The 18353-nt window shown below is 38.3% G+C and overlaps 1 protein-coding gene across 4 annotated transcripts in view; it reads right to left on the reverse strand.

Annotated features, from left to right (window-relative positions):
• RABEP1 (rabaptin, RAB GTPase binding effector protein 1) overlaps positions 1 to 18353 on the reverse strand; it is a 51994-nt gene that overhangs the window by 4144 nt on the left and 29497 nt on the right. For all 4 annotated transcript variants that reach the window (XM_035559078.2, XM_035559079.2, XM_035559080.2 and 1 more), the window contains exons 6-17: positions 15386 to 15521; positions 14393 to 14571; positions 13276 to 13401; positions 10254 to 10721; positions 8182 to 8286; positions 7310 to 7426; positions 5978 to 6076; positions 4410 to 4550; positions 3491 to 3680; positions 3165 to 3220; positions 2110 to 2208; positions 1348 to 1464 (exon numbers count right to left, since the gene is read on the reverse strand). In XM_035559078.2, the coding sequence (XP_035414971.1) occupies positions 1348 to 1464; positions 2110 to 2208; positions 3165 to 3220; positions 3491 to 3680; positions 4410 to 4550; positions 5978 to 6076; positions 7310 to 7426; positions 8182 to 8286; positions 10254 to 10721; positions 13276 to 13401; positions 14393 to 14571; positions 15386 to 15521 (1833 nt within the window). The remainder of the gene's footprint in view (positions 1 to 1347; positions 1465 to 2109; positions 2209 to 3164; positions 3221 to 3490; positions 3681 to 4409; positions 4551 to 5977; positions 6077 to 7309; positions 7427 to 8181; positions 8287 to 10253; positions 10722 to 13275; positions 13402 to 14392; positions 14572 to 15385; positions 15522 to 18353) is intronic.

An 18353-nucleotide genomic window follows, 5' to 3' on the forward strand; every position in this document is an offset into this window, starting at 1 on the left:
AGCTATTGGTCAATTGATTTTTAGCTCTTCTTCTCCATTGCTGATACCTAAACTCAGCCAGTCGACACCTCACACACAAATGACAGCAAGAAACCCAAATCCTCATCCAGCAGCAACCTCTCCTTTTGTATTCTTGTGTAATGCAGCAGACGTTGTGCTATGGACACTAGAGACAGCACAAGCCATTGCTTTTTCTTAGCATAAAGACTCACTAAGTGCTAAAAAAATATAACATGTAATAACTACTTAAGGGCAGAAAGAAAAGAAAATACAGAGCTATAACACTCAGTGAGCTCATCACTGAAGGCCTACCACACTACCTGCAGGTTTTGAAACAGCAGCACACATTTTCAAAGTGGCGTGTATGTTTTTGCTCTAAGAACTGCATAAACCAGTCCATTCAGTACTTTTAAGACGAGAGAGAGAGAGGCGGGATGATGACAAGCAAGAAACAATTTCACCAGCCAGGGCAACTCAATAGCCTCCCTTGTACTACCTACTCCTCCAGAAACAGCCAGAACAAAAGAGGACAGTTCCCTATTGTTTACTAGGCAGAGCTTAGCTGGATGGACAGTCTCCAATATTCCTGCTTTTGTTTTCCAAATAAACCTGAACACTTGACTCAAAATAATCTGTATCTCTAATTCGACTGAATTTCACTGAGTGGACTGGGCAAGAACCCAAAGGGGAGACCGCTGAACTTCAGTATACCACTTGTGAGCAAGATTTCTAGTAAGCTGGACAGTGACTTTAGCAGTGTTAGGGGGATAAATTCCAAAACCAGACACTTAAGGTGAAACCTATTTAGCCTGGCTACCTGAGGAGACAGCCACCCTGCAAACACTACAACTGCAAGTCCCTCGGCTCTACAGTTAGCATTAAGAGAGATTAAACTGACAAAATGGAATTAGTAGTAGCAGTAAGTATAGCAGAAAGAGGAACAATTCCATATATTCAGATCAAACAGTACAAGTTCCTGATTTTATCCTCAAATATACGCACCTTAAATTGCTATGGAATGTAACATACAGGAAAAATGTCAGGAGATGGACAATGAAATGCTAGGGCCTAAAGTTATCATCACTTACGGCTCCCTACAGTTCAATTTAGCACAATAAACACGTACCTTTGCTGATAAGAACATGCTAGGATTAAGTAATCAGAATAAAAACCCCCTAATACTAATATAACACTAGGAATACTCGGTCATTTTACTACCCTAGTAATTAAAAATCATTCATTAATACCAAAATAAGGAAATTTTACAACTTCTATTTCTTATTTTAATCAGCCCTGGACAAGTAAAGAAACAAAGAAGTAGCACCTTATGAATTGCACTTCCCTTACCTGAAGCGTCTGAGAAAGCTTTACAAAATCTCTCTGCACTTGCTCACTGACATCTAATTCAGTCTGCAACCGCTGAGCTTTATTCTTCTCTTCAAACACCAGCTGTTCAAGGTTTGCCTAAAGACAAAAAAAAAATCTTTATGTTATACTTAAACTGAATTAAAAAAAGGAGAAACTCATCTAAACTGAATAGAGCACACTAGAGCAACAAAGCATGGTTAATCTCAAAAGGCCTGGCAAGAAATTAATCCAATCGTTCTTTCCACACCTCAGTTTTCTGAACTGTGAAATATGGAGCTAGTACCTATCAGACAAATTTTCTCATGATTAGATTGGTTAAAACATGAAAAAGCTTCACGTCTTTTTAACAGCACTATGTCCAGGGACCTCAAAATGAAAGAGCAGGTTTCTGAGTTTTAATGAAAACGTACTGTAGAGGAAAGGCAGTAATCTGCTGGTGAAAATAAAATTCTCTTACTGCCTTTAATTTTAGTCAAAGAAGTCTTAGACTGAAGCCTAACTTTGGAAAACACCCCAAAAAAGATATTCAAGTCAGCAGCAATTCAGATGCAGTGCTTTAAAAATCCAAGTGCAAAGTGATTGGAACGAAGATTTAGACTGTCAGTGAAATCAGCTCCATTGGATGCAATCTTATCAATATTCAAAAACTTCCTCTTCTGTTCCCGTGTTGTAATATAACCTCTGAGCACAGGTAGATCATCAAAGAAGATGCATATATACTTCACACCCAGACATAGCTACCTTTGCTGCTGTTTCCTTCTTCAACTGTTCTTCAAGAGTGTTTTTTGCTTCCTGCAGACTCTCCAGCTGCTGCAGGTTTTCCTGTGAAGAACTTTCCAACTAGACAAATAAAAAAAACAAAAGCAAAACAAAAAAGATTAGAAGTAGAATTCCTGACACTTCAATTTCTCATAGTCCCTCCTTATAGGAAATACAGTCCAAATGTCTCCCAGGGATTCAGAAATAAACCTAAATAACTTCTCCTAGAGAGATAGAAAATACCCCAATAATCTCTCTCTCTCTCTCCCCATCTTCCTTTTGGAGCTGGAGAGAACCGACCAGAGCTGATATTTGGGTTATTAATTGGGTAACCTAATATTAGCTAGGAATTAGCTACACTAATACTTTGGTTGCAGATTTATAAACAGACAAAATACATTTTAAGTAACAGAACTATGAATGTTTCCCTATCCCACACTGGCATCAATAGAGCAATTCTGTCCCTCAAAGTTCCAGGCATGACCTTATGTGTTTCCTTTGTAAAGGTCACAGAAAATACCTACAGCACAGGTGCACGTACGTTCTTAGCTAATATCAAGAGCTGCAATGGTCTGAGAATGTCTAGTACAATGTCAGTGCTTTCAGTAAGAAAATTTGTAAATGCATAAACTGATGTTCCTTCTTACAGAAAGGAAAGGTTATGTACGCAAATAAACCAGCCCTCCACCATCCCACAACCAGGATGAGATGAAGGAACAATAGTGTTACATATTTCAAAATTCTCTCCTTAGTTCAGCTTTCTTTCTCTCCCAATGCTAGGCATACCAAACATCACACACAAAAAAATATATTTGAAGTGTTACTGACACCTCTAAGGCAGCTGGAGAAAAAAGTTCATTTCCTCAGATATGAAGAGGTTGATATCAACAAAGACACCAAGACAGTGTCACTTTCAAAGTCCTGATAGAACTAGCAGAAAAAAAAAGAATCTTATTCTCTTTGTTTAAACACACACCAAAAAACAAAACAAAACAAACAAACAAAAAACCACACCCCACAGTGAAAGGACTCCTTACCTGTTCCTTCTCCACTTTTATTCTTTCCAACTCAGCTTTTAAACTGGAAATGGAAGCTGAAAAACAGTAACATTAAAACTTGAATGCAAGAAAAGCATAAGAAATTGGACAGCTCCTGTTTACTTCTGTTAATATTCAACAGAGAATTAAGCGTGCGCTACACCAAAGGTACCTCGAAGAGAAATAATAGTACTTTTATTTTCAGCTGCACAGCTTTGGTTTATACTCTATCAGAAATGGACAGTTTTAAAAGTTCAGGTAAGTATATTCTATCACAAAATCAAGTCTTCAATTACTCATTTTGACATTGTTTTATCCTTGCTCACCTATTTCCTCCTTGCAATTCTCTATTTCCAGCTGTAGAGTTTCTTCTATGTTTTCTTTCAAATATTGTTCAGCTTGAATCTGTTCTTTTAAGAACAGAATCTCCGCCTTAAGTTTCTCCTCAAGGTGATCTGCTGTTGTCCGCACGCTAATTATGTCTTCACGATATTTTAAAACCATCTCCCGGAGCTCCTGAATTAACGATTAGCAAGGAGTTGTGTTATGATCTTCAGATAAGCAAAGTACCATATTTATAGCCAACACAAAGTTGTACTCCCCCAAGGTTTGTCCTGCCATACCAGATCTTGCATCCACCAAGGTATTAAAACAAAATTGAAAACAGCTTGCTTGGACTTGGTAAATGAGAAGCTTGTAAACATTACTGTCTCCACAGGATTATTTACAACCCTCTACCCCTGATTTTCACTTCCTGCCCTACCCTATCTTTTAAGCTTGATGTGCTTAAGCGTTAGTGAGCATGGCCAGGATGGCTCACACTTCTTCAAGGCTCAGGACTATTACTGGTTTTAACCTTAATGCCTACGCAGAAATTAAAATGATTGACTTAGCTTTACGTAGTGAATCAATACTTGCATTGGAGTCATGGTGACTGGGCAGGTGTGCACAACACAGATTAAACCAGCTGAACCAGGACACGCCTGAACTCCTCTGACAACAAAGCAGCTGTCAGGCCACAGTTAACTAAACTATTATCTATCTACCTATGCTCAGAATCATGCTCATGGAACAGCTCGCAAGCACCAGTTGCAATCAGCTGATTTTGTACATCACAGACTACGGGGTTAAAATCCAGATTATTGTTCAGTGTGCTGTTTTGAGGCAGCTTGTTGATAAAGAAGCTTCTTCCAATGCCATCAAGTTCTGCGCATTGTTTGTGTTAATGATTTCAAAGTATTTTACCTCTGCTGCTTCTGGCAGAATGAAATCTTCGGCTTGTTGTAAAGACACATGCAAGCTATGTTTTCCTTGAAGACTTTCATTATCTTTTTGCAGTCTCACCAACTCTTCTGAAACCTGCTCCCTTGACTGTGTCAGGACAGCCTTCCAAAAACAAGAAAAAAATCTCAGTTAGGGTCATGCTCAGATCTCTTCATGCCCCATTTACTATCACTGCTTTCAAAAGACTGAATTTGTTGTAAAGAAGGGAAACAAAATGGATCAGCATTATCAGTCCTCTCTTTTGCCTAGCCTCGGCACCAGAAACGAAAGCAAGATCAATGTTAACTGTGCAGGCAGATAAGAGGAAGCAAGCAATAAATACAGCATTGCTAAATCTCCCAGTTTTCTTCCATATTTATCTGGTTAGCTAGCTGTGCTCATTCAGGCAGGAAAAAAAAAATCAAATATGGTTTCAGAAACTGGCAGAGCTGTTTATTAAAACCACCTAGCAACTCAGCTGTAAGATCAGGTTACTGAAAAATTAAATATTCAACCTAAAATTTTCAGTGGTACTTGTCTGCCTCCCACCATCTTTTAGGAAAACTTCAAAATAGCTTTTCCCTTGTAAAGAACAAGGATTAAGAAAACAGTTTTGCTTGCATTACAAAAGAAATACATCCAGTGAACTTTTTTTTTTTTTTTTGAGAGAGAAATCTTGGTTTGGATGCACCAAGACAAACTTTGATGCTGCCCTTTGCATTATAGGTGAGTAGTTCTGAAAAGTAAACCCAGATCAATACATTTTCTGAATCTTCTGCATCTCCATTAGGCATGGTCTCACAAAGAAGAGCAAACAGAATGGTTCTGCAAGTGATCTCCTGGTGTGCTACAGGCAATCCTGGATGCCAGAAGTGCAACACTGGGATTCAGGACAACAAAAGCTTTTCTCCCAGCACTGCTGCATAAGGGAGGAAAAAAGAAACTTGATTCTAATACAAAAGGGAATGGATTGCTCTAAGGAAGTCAGACTTTGTTCTGCCCTAGAAAATGAGGTCCTATTCCTGTCCTCTGGCATAATTCCTACAAGATGCTCAAAATAGTTTTAAAAAAGTAAGTTCCCATACATATCTCTTTCTGGGTGTTAGGTCTGATATTTTAAGTCTGACCTGTAAAAACACTGAGCATTCATCTCAAACTGAAGGAAATATTCACCAGTAATGCTACTTGTGATGAATCCTAAAAAAATTGTCTTGAGAAAAATCTACTGTCTTCAGATCTGACGTGAAATAAGATACTAAATGGTCATTAAATATACATAATAAATGAGGAAAAAAAAACAATTGTCTAGTCAGCTCCCTATTAATCTACATGGATACACGCAAAGTGTGACAGACTGACCCTACAAACTGTTTGAGGGTCAGCACCCATATCAGAGCTCCCTCGGTCACTGGTTACATGTTAAGATTCACAGCTCTCTCCAGCCAAGCTTGGTTTGACAGCAAGACAAACAGTCTTTTACAAACACTCTGAGCCCCAAGGGTTAGACAAACAGCATTGTTCAAGTGATCTCTTGACTTGAGCTGTCTTACCATTTGCTCCTGGACACTTCTCTTTGCTTGTGAAAACGCCTGCTGCAGTTCACTGAGGAAATTCTCCGACTTCTGACACTTAACCATAAGCAAAGAGATCTGAAAAAACAAACAAACAAAAAAGACATACAGACAGATACAAAGCATGAAACATTTTGAAGAAGAAACAGCCCCTGAAGCTCTCTTCCCTGTTATCACTGCTAACATACACTTGGAAATTTCAAACTAATCTACTGAAGTTTTTGTTAATTGCTTACTCAGTAAAACAGTAACTGTCAAATCAGAAAGAAGTGATGCTATGCTTCTATAACAATAGTAAACTTATTTTCTATTTATCAAACTCTAAGCAACAACAAAACAGTTAATTCTCATCAAACTTCAATGTTAAAACAGTTCATAGAAGAGAAACTGCGGAGCTACAAAGTTTTCAGCATTTCCTTTATGGTAATGGTTTTTAAAAATATACCTTTCTCTGAAAGCACACATCTCCAGATACCGTAAAGCATGTGTTACTGTAAAATAACTTAACTGTAGAGTGAAGTAAGATTAAATACTACTTAATTACGATTACTTTTGGTACACCAAAAAACCCCCACATATTCACGTCACCTAGGACAGACTTTGTCTCATGACTGCTATTTCCTTAGTAGGAAAAAAATAAAACATTGGGTGGGATGAAAGAGGGAAAGTCCTGCAACTCAAGAGAAGCAAATCCAATAGCTTGTATATCGTATCTACTTAATATTGTAACCTTTAATATGCCCAAGATTTTATTTTATTTTTATATTTTACAGCTATGACTACCACACATCCTATTTGGCTTCACTGTGCCAAATACCTATCTGTACACATCTCAGACTGAAAAATCTTTTCAATTTTGAAGAAGTCTAGTGCATATTTCAGACAAACTAGTGTTAATGCCTACTCAGATACTCAATAACTGCATGTCTTCACCACAAGTCCATTAACAGTGTGTCAAGTGTGTGGTATCATAGTTCCACTCATCACACACAAAGAACACAGGGCTACTTTTGCATGTTTGAGTGATTTCATACACAGGTCACAAACTCAAACACTACACAAATTCCAATGATCACCTCTGTACGGGATTTAAAGTTCAGAGATGAAACCTTAGGGCCAAAATTGGGTAACATGTCAGACAGCTAGAACCAGGGGCAGACTCAGACAAAGCACAACTAACCCTAGAAACTGTCACTTTTGTTGCCTCTGCTGCAGGTAGTTCACCCTCATCCAAGAGGAGATGAGTTCTTGCTATATACTACTGAATAATGTTTCTTCATTCCTAGCAACTTTATTACAAAGTGATTATACCTGATTACCAGAGTCTTCAGCACTTTGTTTCATATAATCCTCCAATTCTTGTTTATCTTTCATAGTCTTTTCCAGCTGGTCATTGGCCTGCCTCAGCATCACCTGCAGCTTTTTCACCTGTGTTATTACAACAAAATAATTTAATTTTACATTATTTTTGGGAATATTTATTCCCTGAACACAAATATAACTTGACACATCACACTCCCAAAAAAACAAAACAAATCTCTCAAAAATCCTATGCAACCCAGAAGTTCCTTTGCTGCTCTGAAATACTGTGCACCACAGATTACACCTATAAGGAAACACGGGACATCGAGCTGCACTGGACCTTTGCCACGTAATGACTTCAGTCACTTATTTCAAAGCAGAACATGACTCACGCCTTCTGTACCCAACTGAAAATTGTTCTTCAGAATATGCTAGGAAACAAACCTCTTCCAGTACTTTACGGTCATTTTATGCTGCTAGGATGAGGTCCCTCTCTGTTAAGAACTCTTGCAGTATCAAAGATAATAGAATTTAATGCATGAAAAGCATTTTAGAATATAAATTATGAAAGACACTGACTTCAGCATGAGCACAACACTTTTTATAGAACGGTGACTTTACCTCATGATTTTACAGCACTGGATAAAGTGATTCTCCGAGGTAAATATTTAAGAAATACACATACGTGGTGTTCATGGCCACACACCAGTAACAAATTGGGTCGTGTTAATAAAATTACATAAATTAATCAGATTTCAAGTGTGCTGGCATTGGCTCAATTAAAAGCAATGAATAAAACAGCAAGTGGTTCATCGTTGCATATTTATTCATTCCTAGGAGCAGCTGCAAAAATCTTGCTAAAGCTAGAAGAAAAACCTTACCTGGTCTCTTGTCTCAGCCTCCTGAATCTGGATGCCTTGCAACTGCTTCTCATAATTGGAGCACATATCGCAGCGTCTACCCAGCTTGTTCCCTGCATTCTGCACCTAGAGGACAGAGTTATCACCTCCAATAAAGGCTATAAAATGCAAGGAATGCAGGAGTGATACATACTCTCAGGTGTGTTGTGTGTTCACAGAATATTACTGATAAAAGACAGCAGCAGAATCGAATTGCTCTAGAAGTAAAGGATAACGTAAATCAGCTGCTGTACATAGATTTTCCTGGCACAAATCCCACTATTAGTGAAGAGCAATAAGTCATGACATGCAAGAGTTTATCAGGTCATTTAGTGTGTCCTTTTGAAATATATCACATGATTACCTGCATAGAAACAAACATCTTGGAGAACACTTTTTAACAGCCTTTAGCCTTTTTTCATGCAATTATATTGTATTACAAATCAAATTATCAACACAACACTACTATTTTTTTTCTTTATATATATTTTTTTTTAATTAAATGAATACAAGCCAACTAAAAAGCAAATCAGTTCATTGGTCAGGGTTTCCTTTAATCTTTCTCTCCCTGAAACTGAGATTTGAGTATTTTTGCAATGGCATGTACTAATTGTGCTACAATAGCCATCAAACTTTATTTATTTTTTAATATCCTCCTTGAACATAGCTCAGTATCAGAGACTGAATAATCAGCTAAAAGAACAGTTGGGAAAGAAGCAAGTAGAAGAAAAGTTTAAAACAAACAAAAAGAATCCCAACAAACGGGAGGGGGAAAAAAGTGTTGGGGTGTGCAGCAAGGAAACAAAGAATTTATTAGCCCTTTTGGCCGAGGGGACAAATGGGAGTTTTCTCAAAGCTCCTATTGCAAGTCAGGTCGGAGCTGAAGTCTCATTTGTATTTGCTGCTCCTTGTCCCTCTCCCACACGGAACAGCGCTCACAAGCCCCACCAGTGCTCCTGCCCCCAGAAATACGTGGGAAGCAGGGTATTTCTCCCCTGAATTCTAGGACAGGGTTGGAGTAAAATGTCATTCAAATGTCATTAGGGCAAGGAAATACTCAAAGTAAAGGACTGAAGTCAGCTCTGAGATTGCAACAGCACAGTTTCTCCCTCTAGATACTACAAGCTAGTAGCAACACAAACCCAGCAATTTTACAATAGGTTTAGAGAAATCCCCTAAGTAATGATTTGCAGATAAGTTGAATTCCACTAAGTTGAGGAAATAAAATATGAACACTTCACCTCATCTGTTCTTTGCCTGGCCTCTTCTCTTCCACCTGCATTCTTACATTCATTTTCCCTCCCCCAGCATCATCTTCACCCATTTCTGACTCCTCTCTTCCGCCTCCCTTTCTTCCCCCTAAAGCATTATTCCTTGGCCTCTCTTCTTCTGAAATCCAGGCCCCAGTAATATTCCTCTTTTCAGCAGGAAACCGAACGCAGGCTTTAAACTGGCATCATATAAAGCTGCTGAAAACCTGCCAGGCAGAACACCCAGAAGCAATATTTCCTTGGTCACCCATACTGAAATTGGCACAGCCTTAAGTCTAATCTGCTGCTCATTGCTCGCCAGAATTAGTTTCTGATGATGCAAGTCCCTGATAATTTTCTGAAGCTTCCTTTGTGGTAGCTCTGTGTGTTATGAATATCTTGGTTGCTCCTTTCTAACTCGCACTCCATGCATAATTCTCAATAAATATCCTCTGCATACAAAACAGCACTGTTAGCCCTGATCCTTTTGTTAAGTCTTTGTCCTTTCCTAGTCACTCCCAGCTCCCCTCTCACATGAAATCAACAGCAACCTCTGCCAGACTCTCCCTTAAAAACGCTCTGCGTTGAAGAAAGCTGACTTTGCCACGAGCAGTCAGTCAATACCCCTTACATTAAGTCTGCTTTAACTAGAGAAGTATTCACGAGAGAGAAACGAATAGCTACCTATGATGCTGCAGATTTTCTTCCACGACTGACCTCCAAGGAAAGCAAAGCAGCAGGAGCTGAACAGCCTTCCCCCGGCAGGCAGCCCACGACACACGTGGAAGCACGGCGGGCACTCACCTCTTTCTGCAGAAGATTCCACTCCGTCTCGCTCACCAAGCGGTACCCGCTAGGAGACACGTAAGCGCTTTCTACCCCTTGTGTAACACTGGAAAGAAGCGAAGCAGTCTCTTCTTGCTCTGGCGTCATTGCTTTGATTGCTTTTTCCTGATCTTTGGTTAACATAAACCCACTTGGCATTTGCAGAGACCCAAGGGAAGCTGTATCAAAGTTCTCAGACACAGAATCTGCTCCAACAAGTGGTCCAAAATCTGACTCATCCAGATTCCCAGCAGATTTTGCTTTGTTGTTGTATCCTAAAGCTTTGGACTGTAAAGATCCAGATGTCCCCAGACTGTCTGTTGACTGTGCTCTCCGTAGTCCATCTTTAAACATGTCATTTTCTGATTTATTGAAAGATTCACCAGAAGACAGAAGCAAGTCTGCGTCCAACGAATGGACTGAGCCATGGGTGCTATTTAACTGCACCTGGAATTGGAAAACAAGAAAGAAAAAGTTATATATTCCATTCTAGGAGCACAGTACAAGGGGAATGCTGGACACCAAGTATAGGACATAGTAGAGGGAGGTTTAAGTTGGCTTTGGCAAGAACATCTGATCGCCAAACTTAAGACTGAAGAGAAAAGGATATAGAGCTGAAATGTTCCAGCTGCAATTAAAAAAAGTCTTCTGTTAAGAGTGCTTTTGTAAGAATCTGTCTTCCTGCCAGCTCTTAGCAAGGACATAGTCACCTTACATCTTCCAGTATTTGCAACAAGGCACTTCTTCCATTAGAGAAGAGAGACACTTGCAATGTCGCTTCTAGAACTATAATCAACAACAAAACACAAGTATCCCTCTTCCACAACTAAGTTCAGAAGTCTGTCCATCTGAAAATGAAAAGAGACTTAACACCAACATAAAAGTGAGTGGAGAATGATGTATTTAAAATCTGCTCTGTAGTGACAAGTGAGTATTTTTTCCATTTCTTTCTTCTGCTTTGAGTGTCTGATAAAACATTGCAAGAGAACAATATTTTCTTACGATATTTAAAATATTCTTTGCAAATAAAATAAAAAATGAAAAGGCAAAAGGCTGGGATTAAACAGAAAGGCATCATGGGGAACGTCAATACCAAAAGCCACAGTAATTGTCCTGTGACCTGTATACGGAACATTAAGTCTCTTGATCTATTTTTATTTGTTTGTAGCACTGAAAAGAGAGTAGCAATGCTTTATTTAAGCAGCATATGACTGTTTTCAAAATACCTTCCATTCTGGTGCACTTCTGCTTTGCCATTAGACATGTAAAGGAAGCAACACTGAAAATAAGTCTCTTGAGAAAAATACTGAATTCCAAAATAACTCCAGCGTGAACTGGTAGGTTGTTGGTACTTCCATGTGTTTATAATATTATGTATTTACTTTAAAATGCAAATATATCAGTTGAAATTCATGAAAAAAAGTCAAGAGAGTACGGACCTACATAAAATTGCATCATCAGACAACTGATTGATGATGTAATTTTTTTTTTGTATTGCAAGCTGCAAAGCCTATTAAATGCTCAACAGAGAAGAGCTCAGAATTTAAATTAGGAGATAAGACATGACTGATAACACAATTTATTGCCACTTGTAAAACACTTCCTGTGCAGCTAAAAAGGCTCTAAGAAGCAATAGGAAACAAATCCATAAATAGCAATTGAAAACAAATCCTAAGTTACTTTGGAAACCATATCCTTCCCCAAAATATAGGATTTCCCATTGCATATAATTGCTAGAATTAAATAAACGCAGTACTTAAGGGACTAAAATGTATCCCAAGAACTGTAATTATAAAGAAAACATCAGAAGACAAAACCTTTGTTTGCCATCAATTGTTCTTATTTACCTATCTCGATAAAGAAATGTTAGTATTGAACACTGTATATGAAATAGAAAAAAAACATATCCTTGGTGTATTATAAAGGGTACCTCTGCTCCATTTAGATGTTATGATTTTGAACATCTTTCTGCATTGTGAACTGTTACAAAGCACTGATAAACAATGAATGGCAGACTCTGGAATACATACATTTTTTCTCTTTAAAAAGGATAAATAAAATGAACAAAATATCAGTTCACACTGCAAATTCTCAAGTCTCTTGGGGCTTACACAAGCTTCTATAGTGCAAAACATAGTCTTTATTATTTTGTCCTTACTTCGACTTACAAAACCAAAATGGAACCTGTTAGGGTATCAGCTAAGCAAGCAAAATACATTGGAAAAGGAGAAATAATCGCCCAGTCTGTTATTTGTTTCTAAGTTCCAACCTGTGTGCTCCTTGGACTTGTTTCTTCACAAATGAAAAGTTTAAGTAAATCCCAAATACAATTTCAGCTTGTCCCAATGTATGACTTCCTACAACACCAAAACGGCTTGCTAACCAATGACATCCTGTAGTATCACTTTTTCTGGCTGTCTAATGAAGCTACTAATGGAGCTCAAGCAGCTTCAGCGAAAACTCGGTGCTAAGCCCCAGCTACCTGCTTGGATAAAAAAACAAAAAAAAACTAATTTTCGGCTGCAGAACAGATGTGGTCAAAACCCTCAGTTTACACAGTTGGATACATCTTAAAACACACATGCGCATGCACTCAATTGAAGAAGTAGGTTAGCAAATTAGCTACAAAATGCTTGCTTACTGTTCAGACTTAATTGGTTTCATTCTGAAAATTTAGATTTCAATTCTGAATTTAATTAGAATTTAATTCTGAAAATGTGTTAGAACATGGATATAAATCCAAAGAGAATTTAACAGAAGTTAACTGGAATGCAAAAGGTAAATTACAGTTTTTAACAGCATCTCTCAGAGGATTTTACAGTATTGTCTTCCAATCTTTATTTGAATTTATATATTCAAGTGCATCTCCAAAGGTTTTTCATTGCTTAATAAGAATTATAAGTGACAGAGAACAAAGTCACTACATTTGCATTTCTACTTGTAATCACCCTGAGGAACGCACAAGTACTCGAAGTTGCTTGGAACTATTCAGTTGTTTTACCTCTTCATTAGAGAGCTGGGTAAGGGATTCCTCATGGGCTAGAGAACATGAAGCTTTCGTTTCATCATCTGAATCTTTTTGCTTCTGCTCCTTTCTCTTGCTAAGTCTCTGCTGATCATCATCTTCCTAGAAATCAACGGTCAATAGTGAATGCATATAAACAGGATTTAATTTTGCCACTGTAGTCATAACATTAGCTTTCATCATACACTAAACTACAAAGGAAGACAGCACCAGAAAGACTTTTTCTTTTGGCTAAATACTCCTGTATTTTGTCTCATAAGGGAGATTTTCATTAAAAAAATCTAGTGTTCATTTCAAAAGGCACCCAAACTGACTTATTTTTCATGTTCAGTGTCCAACACATATTCTAGAAAAAAATTATCCAATGAACGTATTATCTAGATCCAAATTCTTATAGGAATTACCAAATAAGGAACAATAAAAATAGCTGTTACCATGGCTATTGTATAGAACCTGATAACACACACTCATCTAATGGCTGCACTAATGGCCAGTATACAAGCAAAAACCTTCAAGATAAACGTGAAAACAAGTGCTTTGATCACACCAAACAATGCAATAATATATACAAAAAGAATTAAATAAAGACCTCATAGAACACTAATAAGCCCTAAAGCGTGAACACAATCACTTGCATCAGAGAATTCAAAATGAAGCTCTTAAATTTATGCCTAAGCTAGGTTCTGTCTTAAGTAAATAAAATAAACAACTAGAAGGAAGTGAATCTTGCTATCTTAACATCCTTAATCTTGGAGTAAGACACTGTCATCTGTGATGGAAAACAACTAGGTTAACTTCTTGATATTAATACCTTTTCACTTAACAATATTGGCAACATTACTTTTAAAGTTACTATAGGTAACAGTATTAAAATATTCACATAAATGGGGAGTTTCTGTTACAACCGTCAGCTGTCATTTAAATGGAAAACTTCTATTAAAGCTGACAGCTGTCATTTTTTTTTTTGGAAATATTAGCACACAAATAACCTCTGCCTCCAACGTGTTTTCTATACCTTTCCATACCACATTCAAGTTACAGTACTTTAATTAAATAATAATAATAAAATAAAAAGAGGAAAGCAGCAAGTAACCTGATCCTTTTTTTTCAGTTCTTCAACTTGTCGAAGCTGCTCAGAGGTCAGAACAATTTCCATACGTTGCATGTCTCTCATCAACAAACGCTGAGACTCCAAGAACTGGTCATTGGCTTTCTGCCATGTGTGTTTCAACTGGTTGTGCTGTTGCCGCTCTTGCTCTAAGAGATGGCAGACTATTCAAAAATAGAAAGAGTCGTTCTGAACCAGCATTTTTTTAACCTGTCTTCTTAAACAAGGCATTCTCACGAATAAAAGTAATTATTGTTCTAATCAAAAACAATATAGCTTTGTTCAACAACTATGTAGGATGAAATAAGACATTTTCTTAATTCCTAAATCTGGCTTGAGACTAGGAATGTATCACTGAAAATGCAAGATTTCCCAATCAGAAAACTAGTATCTTAACTTCATTCATGAGTTCTAACAGTTTCTTTTTTAGTGCTGGTTTTAAAAGACAGTCTTCTAAGCCCCTATTTATTTCAACAGGAGGTTCTGCTTTACATTCCTCTACAGTGATTCTGTGCTGTACTGGCATGGACATACATTCACACATCTATCTGTTCCACCACCAGGTGTTCAGAATTGGCATACCTCAGAGAGATATATCAATAGATTGCATTATGGAAATAATGCTCATAATTCTACACAAATAAAAGACACTAGTAAAATCACTTTAGTAAGAATGAAGCTTGCATTACTATGAGAACCTAACACAAATTCAACGGCATAACAGCATCCCCAGAGAGACCAAGTGGATGTTATTTCTCTCCATCATAAGAGGACTCCAAAGTCAAATCTTTTATAAACATTTCAGGGACTTTCACATATAAACACACTGCTTCCTCTCCGTCCCATTTTTTTTTCCCCCCAAATACAACTCAGATACAAGATCAGAAGAGAAGTAACAGCTTTACTGTTTTTTTTTGTTTGTTTGTTTTTAACATCCTTAGCATAGAAGAGTCAAAAGGATTATCAGTACACAGGTACCTTCATGCAGTTCTTTCCGCAACTTCTCTGCATCTTCTTGCAGTACTGATTTTTGCGTGTTGAGAACAGCCACGTACATCTCTAAGTCTGTCCTACATGACTTCTCAGCTTCCAAATAATGGTTCAGTTCTTTAACCTGAATAAAGAGAGAAATCCACAATCTCAGTGAGGCAACACTCTCAGGCATTTCTTTTTTGTTAGAAGTCATCGTGTCACCTGTTTCAGTAACATACAGCTGCTGAAGACAGCAGTTTACTCATAGAAATCAAAAGTATTCAACTATCAGTGTGCAAGTAGCATTTGTATTTTTTTTCTGAATAAATCATTTACTTATAAAATTCCACAAAATGAAACATTTAAGTGACTCGATTTCTAATTTCTACAGATGGATCACAACAGTGGCAGCACTGAGAGGTGGTAAAGAGGGAAATATCACATAGAATCATACAACGGTTTGGGTTGGAAGGGACCTTAAAGATCACCTAGTTCCAACCCCTGACCACCATCAGGGACATCTCCCACCAGCCCAGGCTGCCCTCAGCCCCACCCAGCCTGGCCTTGGACACTGCCAGGGCTGGGGCATCCACAGCTTCTCTGGGCAGCCTGGGCCAGTGCCTCACCGCCCTCTGAGTGAAGAATTTCTTCATAGTGCCTAATCTAAATCTACCCTCTTTCAGTTTAAAGCCATTACCCCTTGTCCTATCTCCACATACCCTTGTAAAGAGTCCCTCTCCTGCTTCCTTGTAGGCCCCCTTTATGCACTGGTGGGCCACTGTAAGGTCTCCCCAGAGCCTTCTCTTCTCCAGGCTGAACAACCCCAACTCCCTCAGCCTGGCTCCATAGCAGAAGTGCTCCAGCCCCTTGATCATCTTCATGGCCTCCTCTGGACCGGCTCTAACAGCTCCCTGTCCTTCTGGTGCTGGGGAGGCCAAAGCTGAGTGCAGGGCTCCAGGTGGGGTCTCACGAGAGCACAGCAGAGGGGGACAATCCCCTCCCTCGCCCTGCTGGCCGTGCTGCTCTTGGTGCAGCCCAGGATACGGCTGGCTTTCTGGGCTGCAAGCACTCGCTGCTGGGTCTGCGTCTCATTTGGGGTTTCATGCTCAAAAGAAGATGTGAAGACAATTCAAAATAGAGTAAAAATAGTATTCAGAATACATGACTATATGGCAAGATTGGATGAAACCTCAGAAGAGAGAAAACCTAGGAATGGACATTAAAAACAACCACCATTCAAACCCATGAAGGCCTGCTGCAAAGAGAAAGGAAAATATGTTTGGATGGGATGAAAAACAATTACAACAAGAAAGACTGAAGAAATATATTAGTAGGTTTTTTTTTGTTTGTTTTTTAAACAGCAAAGGCTAACAAAGAATTGAAACAAATGTCCCACAGAGACTGTAGAACCTCCAGTGAGAGCCTTTTCAGACAGGGTTACATAAACATCTGCCAAACGTGATGCATGTAGAAACGGATCCCATCTTGCAGCAGGGAATGGGCTGAAAGATCTCTTTATGGCCCTATAGGGTTTTATGGTTTTCTGAGTCAGGAATCACAGAGTTTTTTTTATATCAAAAGCAACAAAAGCCTTCAGGCAATTCCTGACTGGCTACACAGAGTTGTTCATCATCTTCCTCAATGCAGTAGAGGAGCCACAGGCACTGACTCAAGAGTTCAACAAAGCCCTTCTGCTTCTATTTTCCATTAATGGTGGGGACAGCTTCTCCTGCCCTAGGACAGAAGTTTTCTGTCTGCAAGCCTTTGAAATGGAGAAGTCTGGAGAAGAGCCATTGGGAAGGGCAGAACAGTGAAGGAAAAAAAAAAAAAAGAAAGAAAAAAGCAGCATTGTTTCATCAATCCAGTTAAGTACCTGACACAAAAAATAACATGACTCAAAGCAGACCTGAGGGATTTCACCATGAGCAATGGAAAAGCCAACTGCACCGCTCGTTCTGCACAACCTGCCAGTCCTCATACCAGTCTCATAATACAAATCATGCAAATAAATGCCTTGTATTTTTATAGAACCATAGATTAAAGTACTTTAGCAACTTCCTATGTCTATGTTTAAACCCCTCCTTGCTATATACAAAACAGCAATGCTCTCTGATTAGGTTAAAAGGTGCTTGAAATAGGATTACTGGGAACTTCAGACAGAAGGAATAATGAAGTTAAATTGACCACAGGTAAGAATTAAGACCTAAATGATTTTCTTTTGTAAAAATTACCATTTAAAGGGAGACTTCTTTAAAAAAATCCCGCAATAAACTATAAGCATGGATAAACTCATTTTTCTCTTTTTTCAGGAGACATGTGCTTGCATTTTACTCATCCTGTAGAGCACCGTGCTCATGTTTTGAGAGCATGCAAGAAAAGAGGCAGTTCCCATTTTGTCACCTTGGCAGCTTGGCAATGAAAAGAAAATATTATTTGCATCAAGAGAACAAGCAGAACTACCTAGAGAACTATTATTCCTAGGCAACATTTCAGTCTCAAAATGTGACCTATAAAGCAATTTGCGTAAAGAATCTATGAAGAAGGAAAAAGCTCAAGCACGGACTCCCAATCAATCTAGTACAATTAATACCCTTAAATGAAGTACACCGCTTCCTCAAATCGCAGACAGGCCTGCAGGCTAGACTAAAACAGAAAAAAAAAGAAGAAAGAGAGAGAAAGAATTCCAGGAAATGCTGAGCATCTACTGAGATTAGTTTCAATGAAAGTGCTCCAGAAGACCACAAGGAAGGTGTTTGTTTGGATGTTTTAGAAACATCCAAATTGTAGGTTATTTTGCAATTTCAGCCTATTTGACCTCAAAGATAAAATAGTTGTTACAGAAGACATTTTCATGTCTGTATAAGACAGTACATTACATGCAACTATCTTAATGTGATGTAGATATTATTTACCACCACAACTGATGAGAAAGCTCAATATGGGTTCTGAAGAATACAGGAACATTGGGTAAATT

Source organism: Cygnus atratus, chromosome 20, assembly GCF_013377495.2.
Source record: "Cygnus atratus isolate AKBS03 ecotype Queensland, Australia chromosome 20, CAtr_DNAZoo_HiC_assembly, whole genome shotgun sequence".
NCBI lineage: Eukaryota > Metazoa > Chordata > Aves > Anseriformes > Anatidae > Cygnus > Cygnus atratus.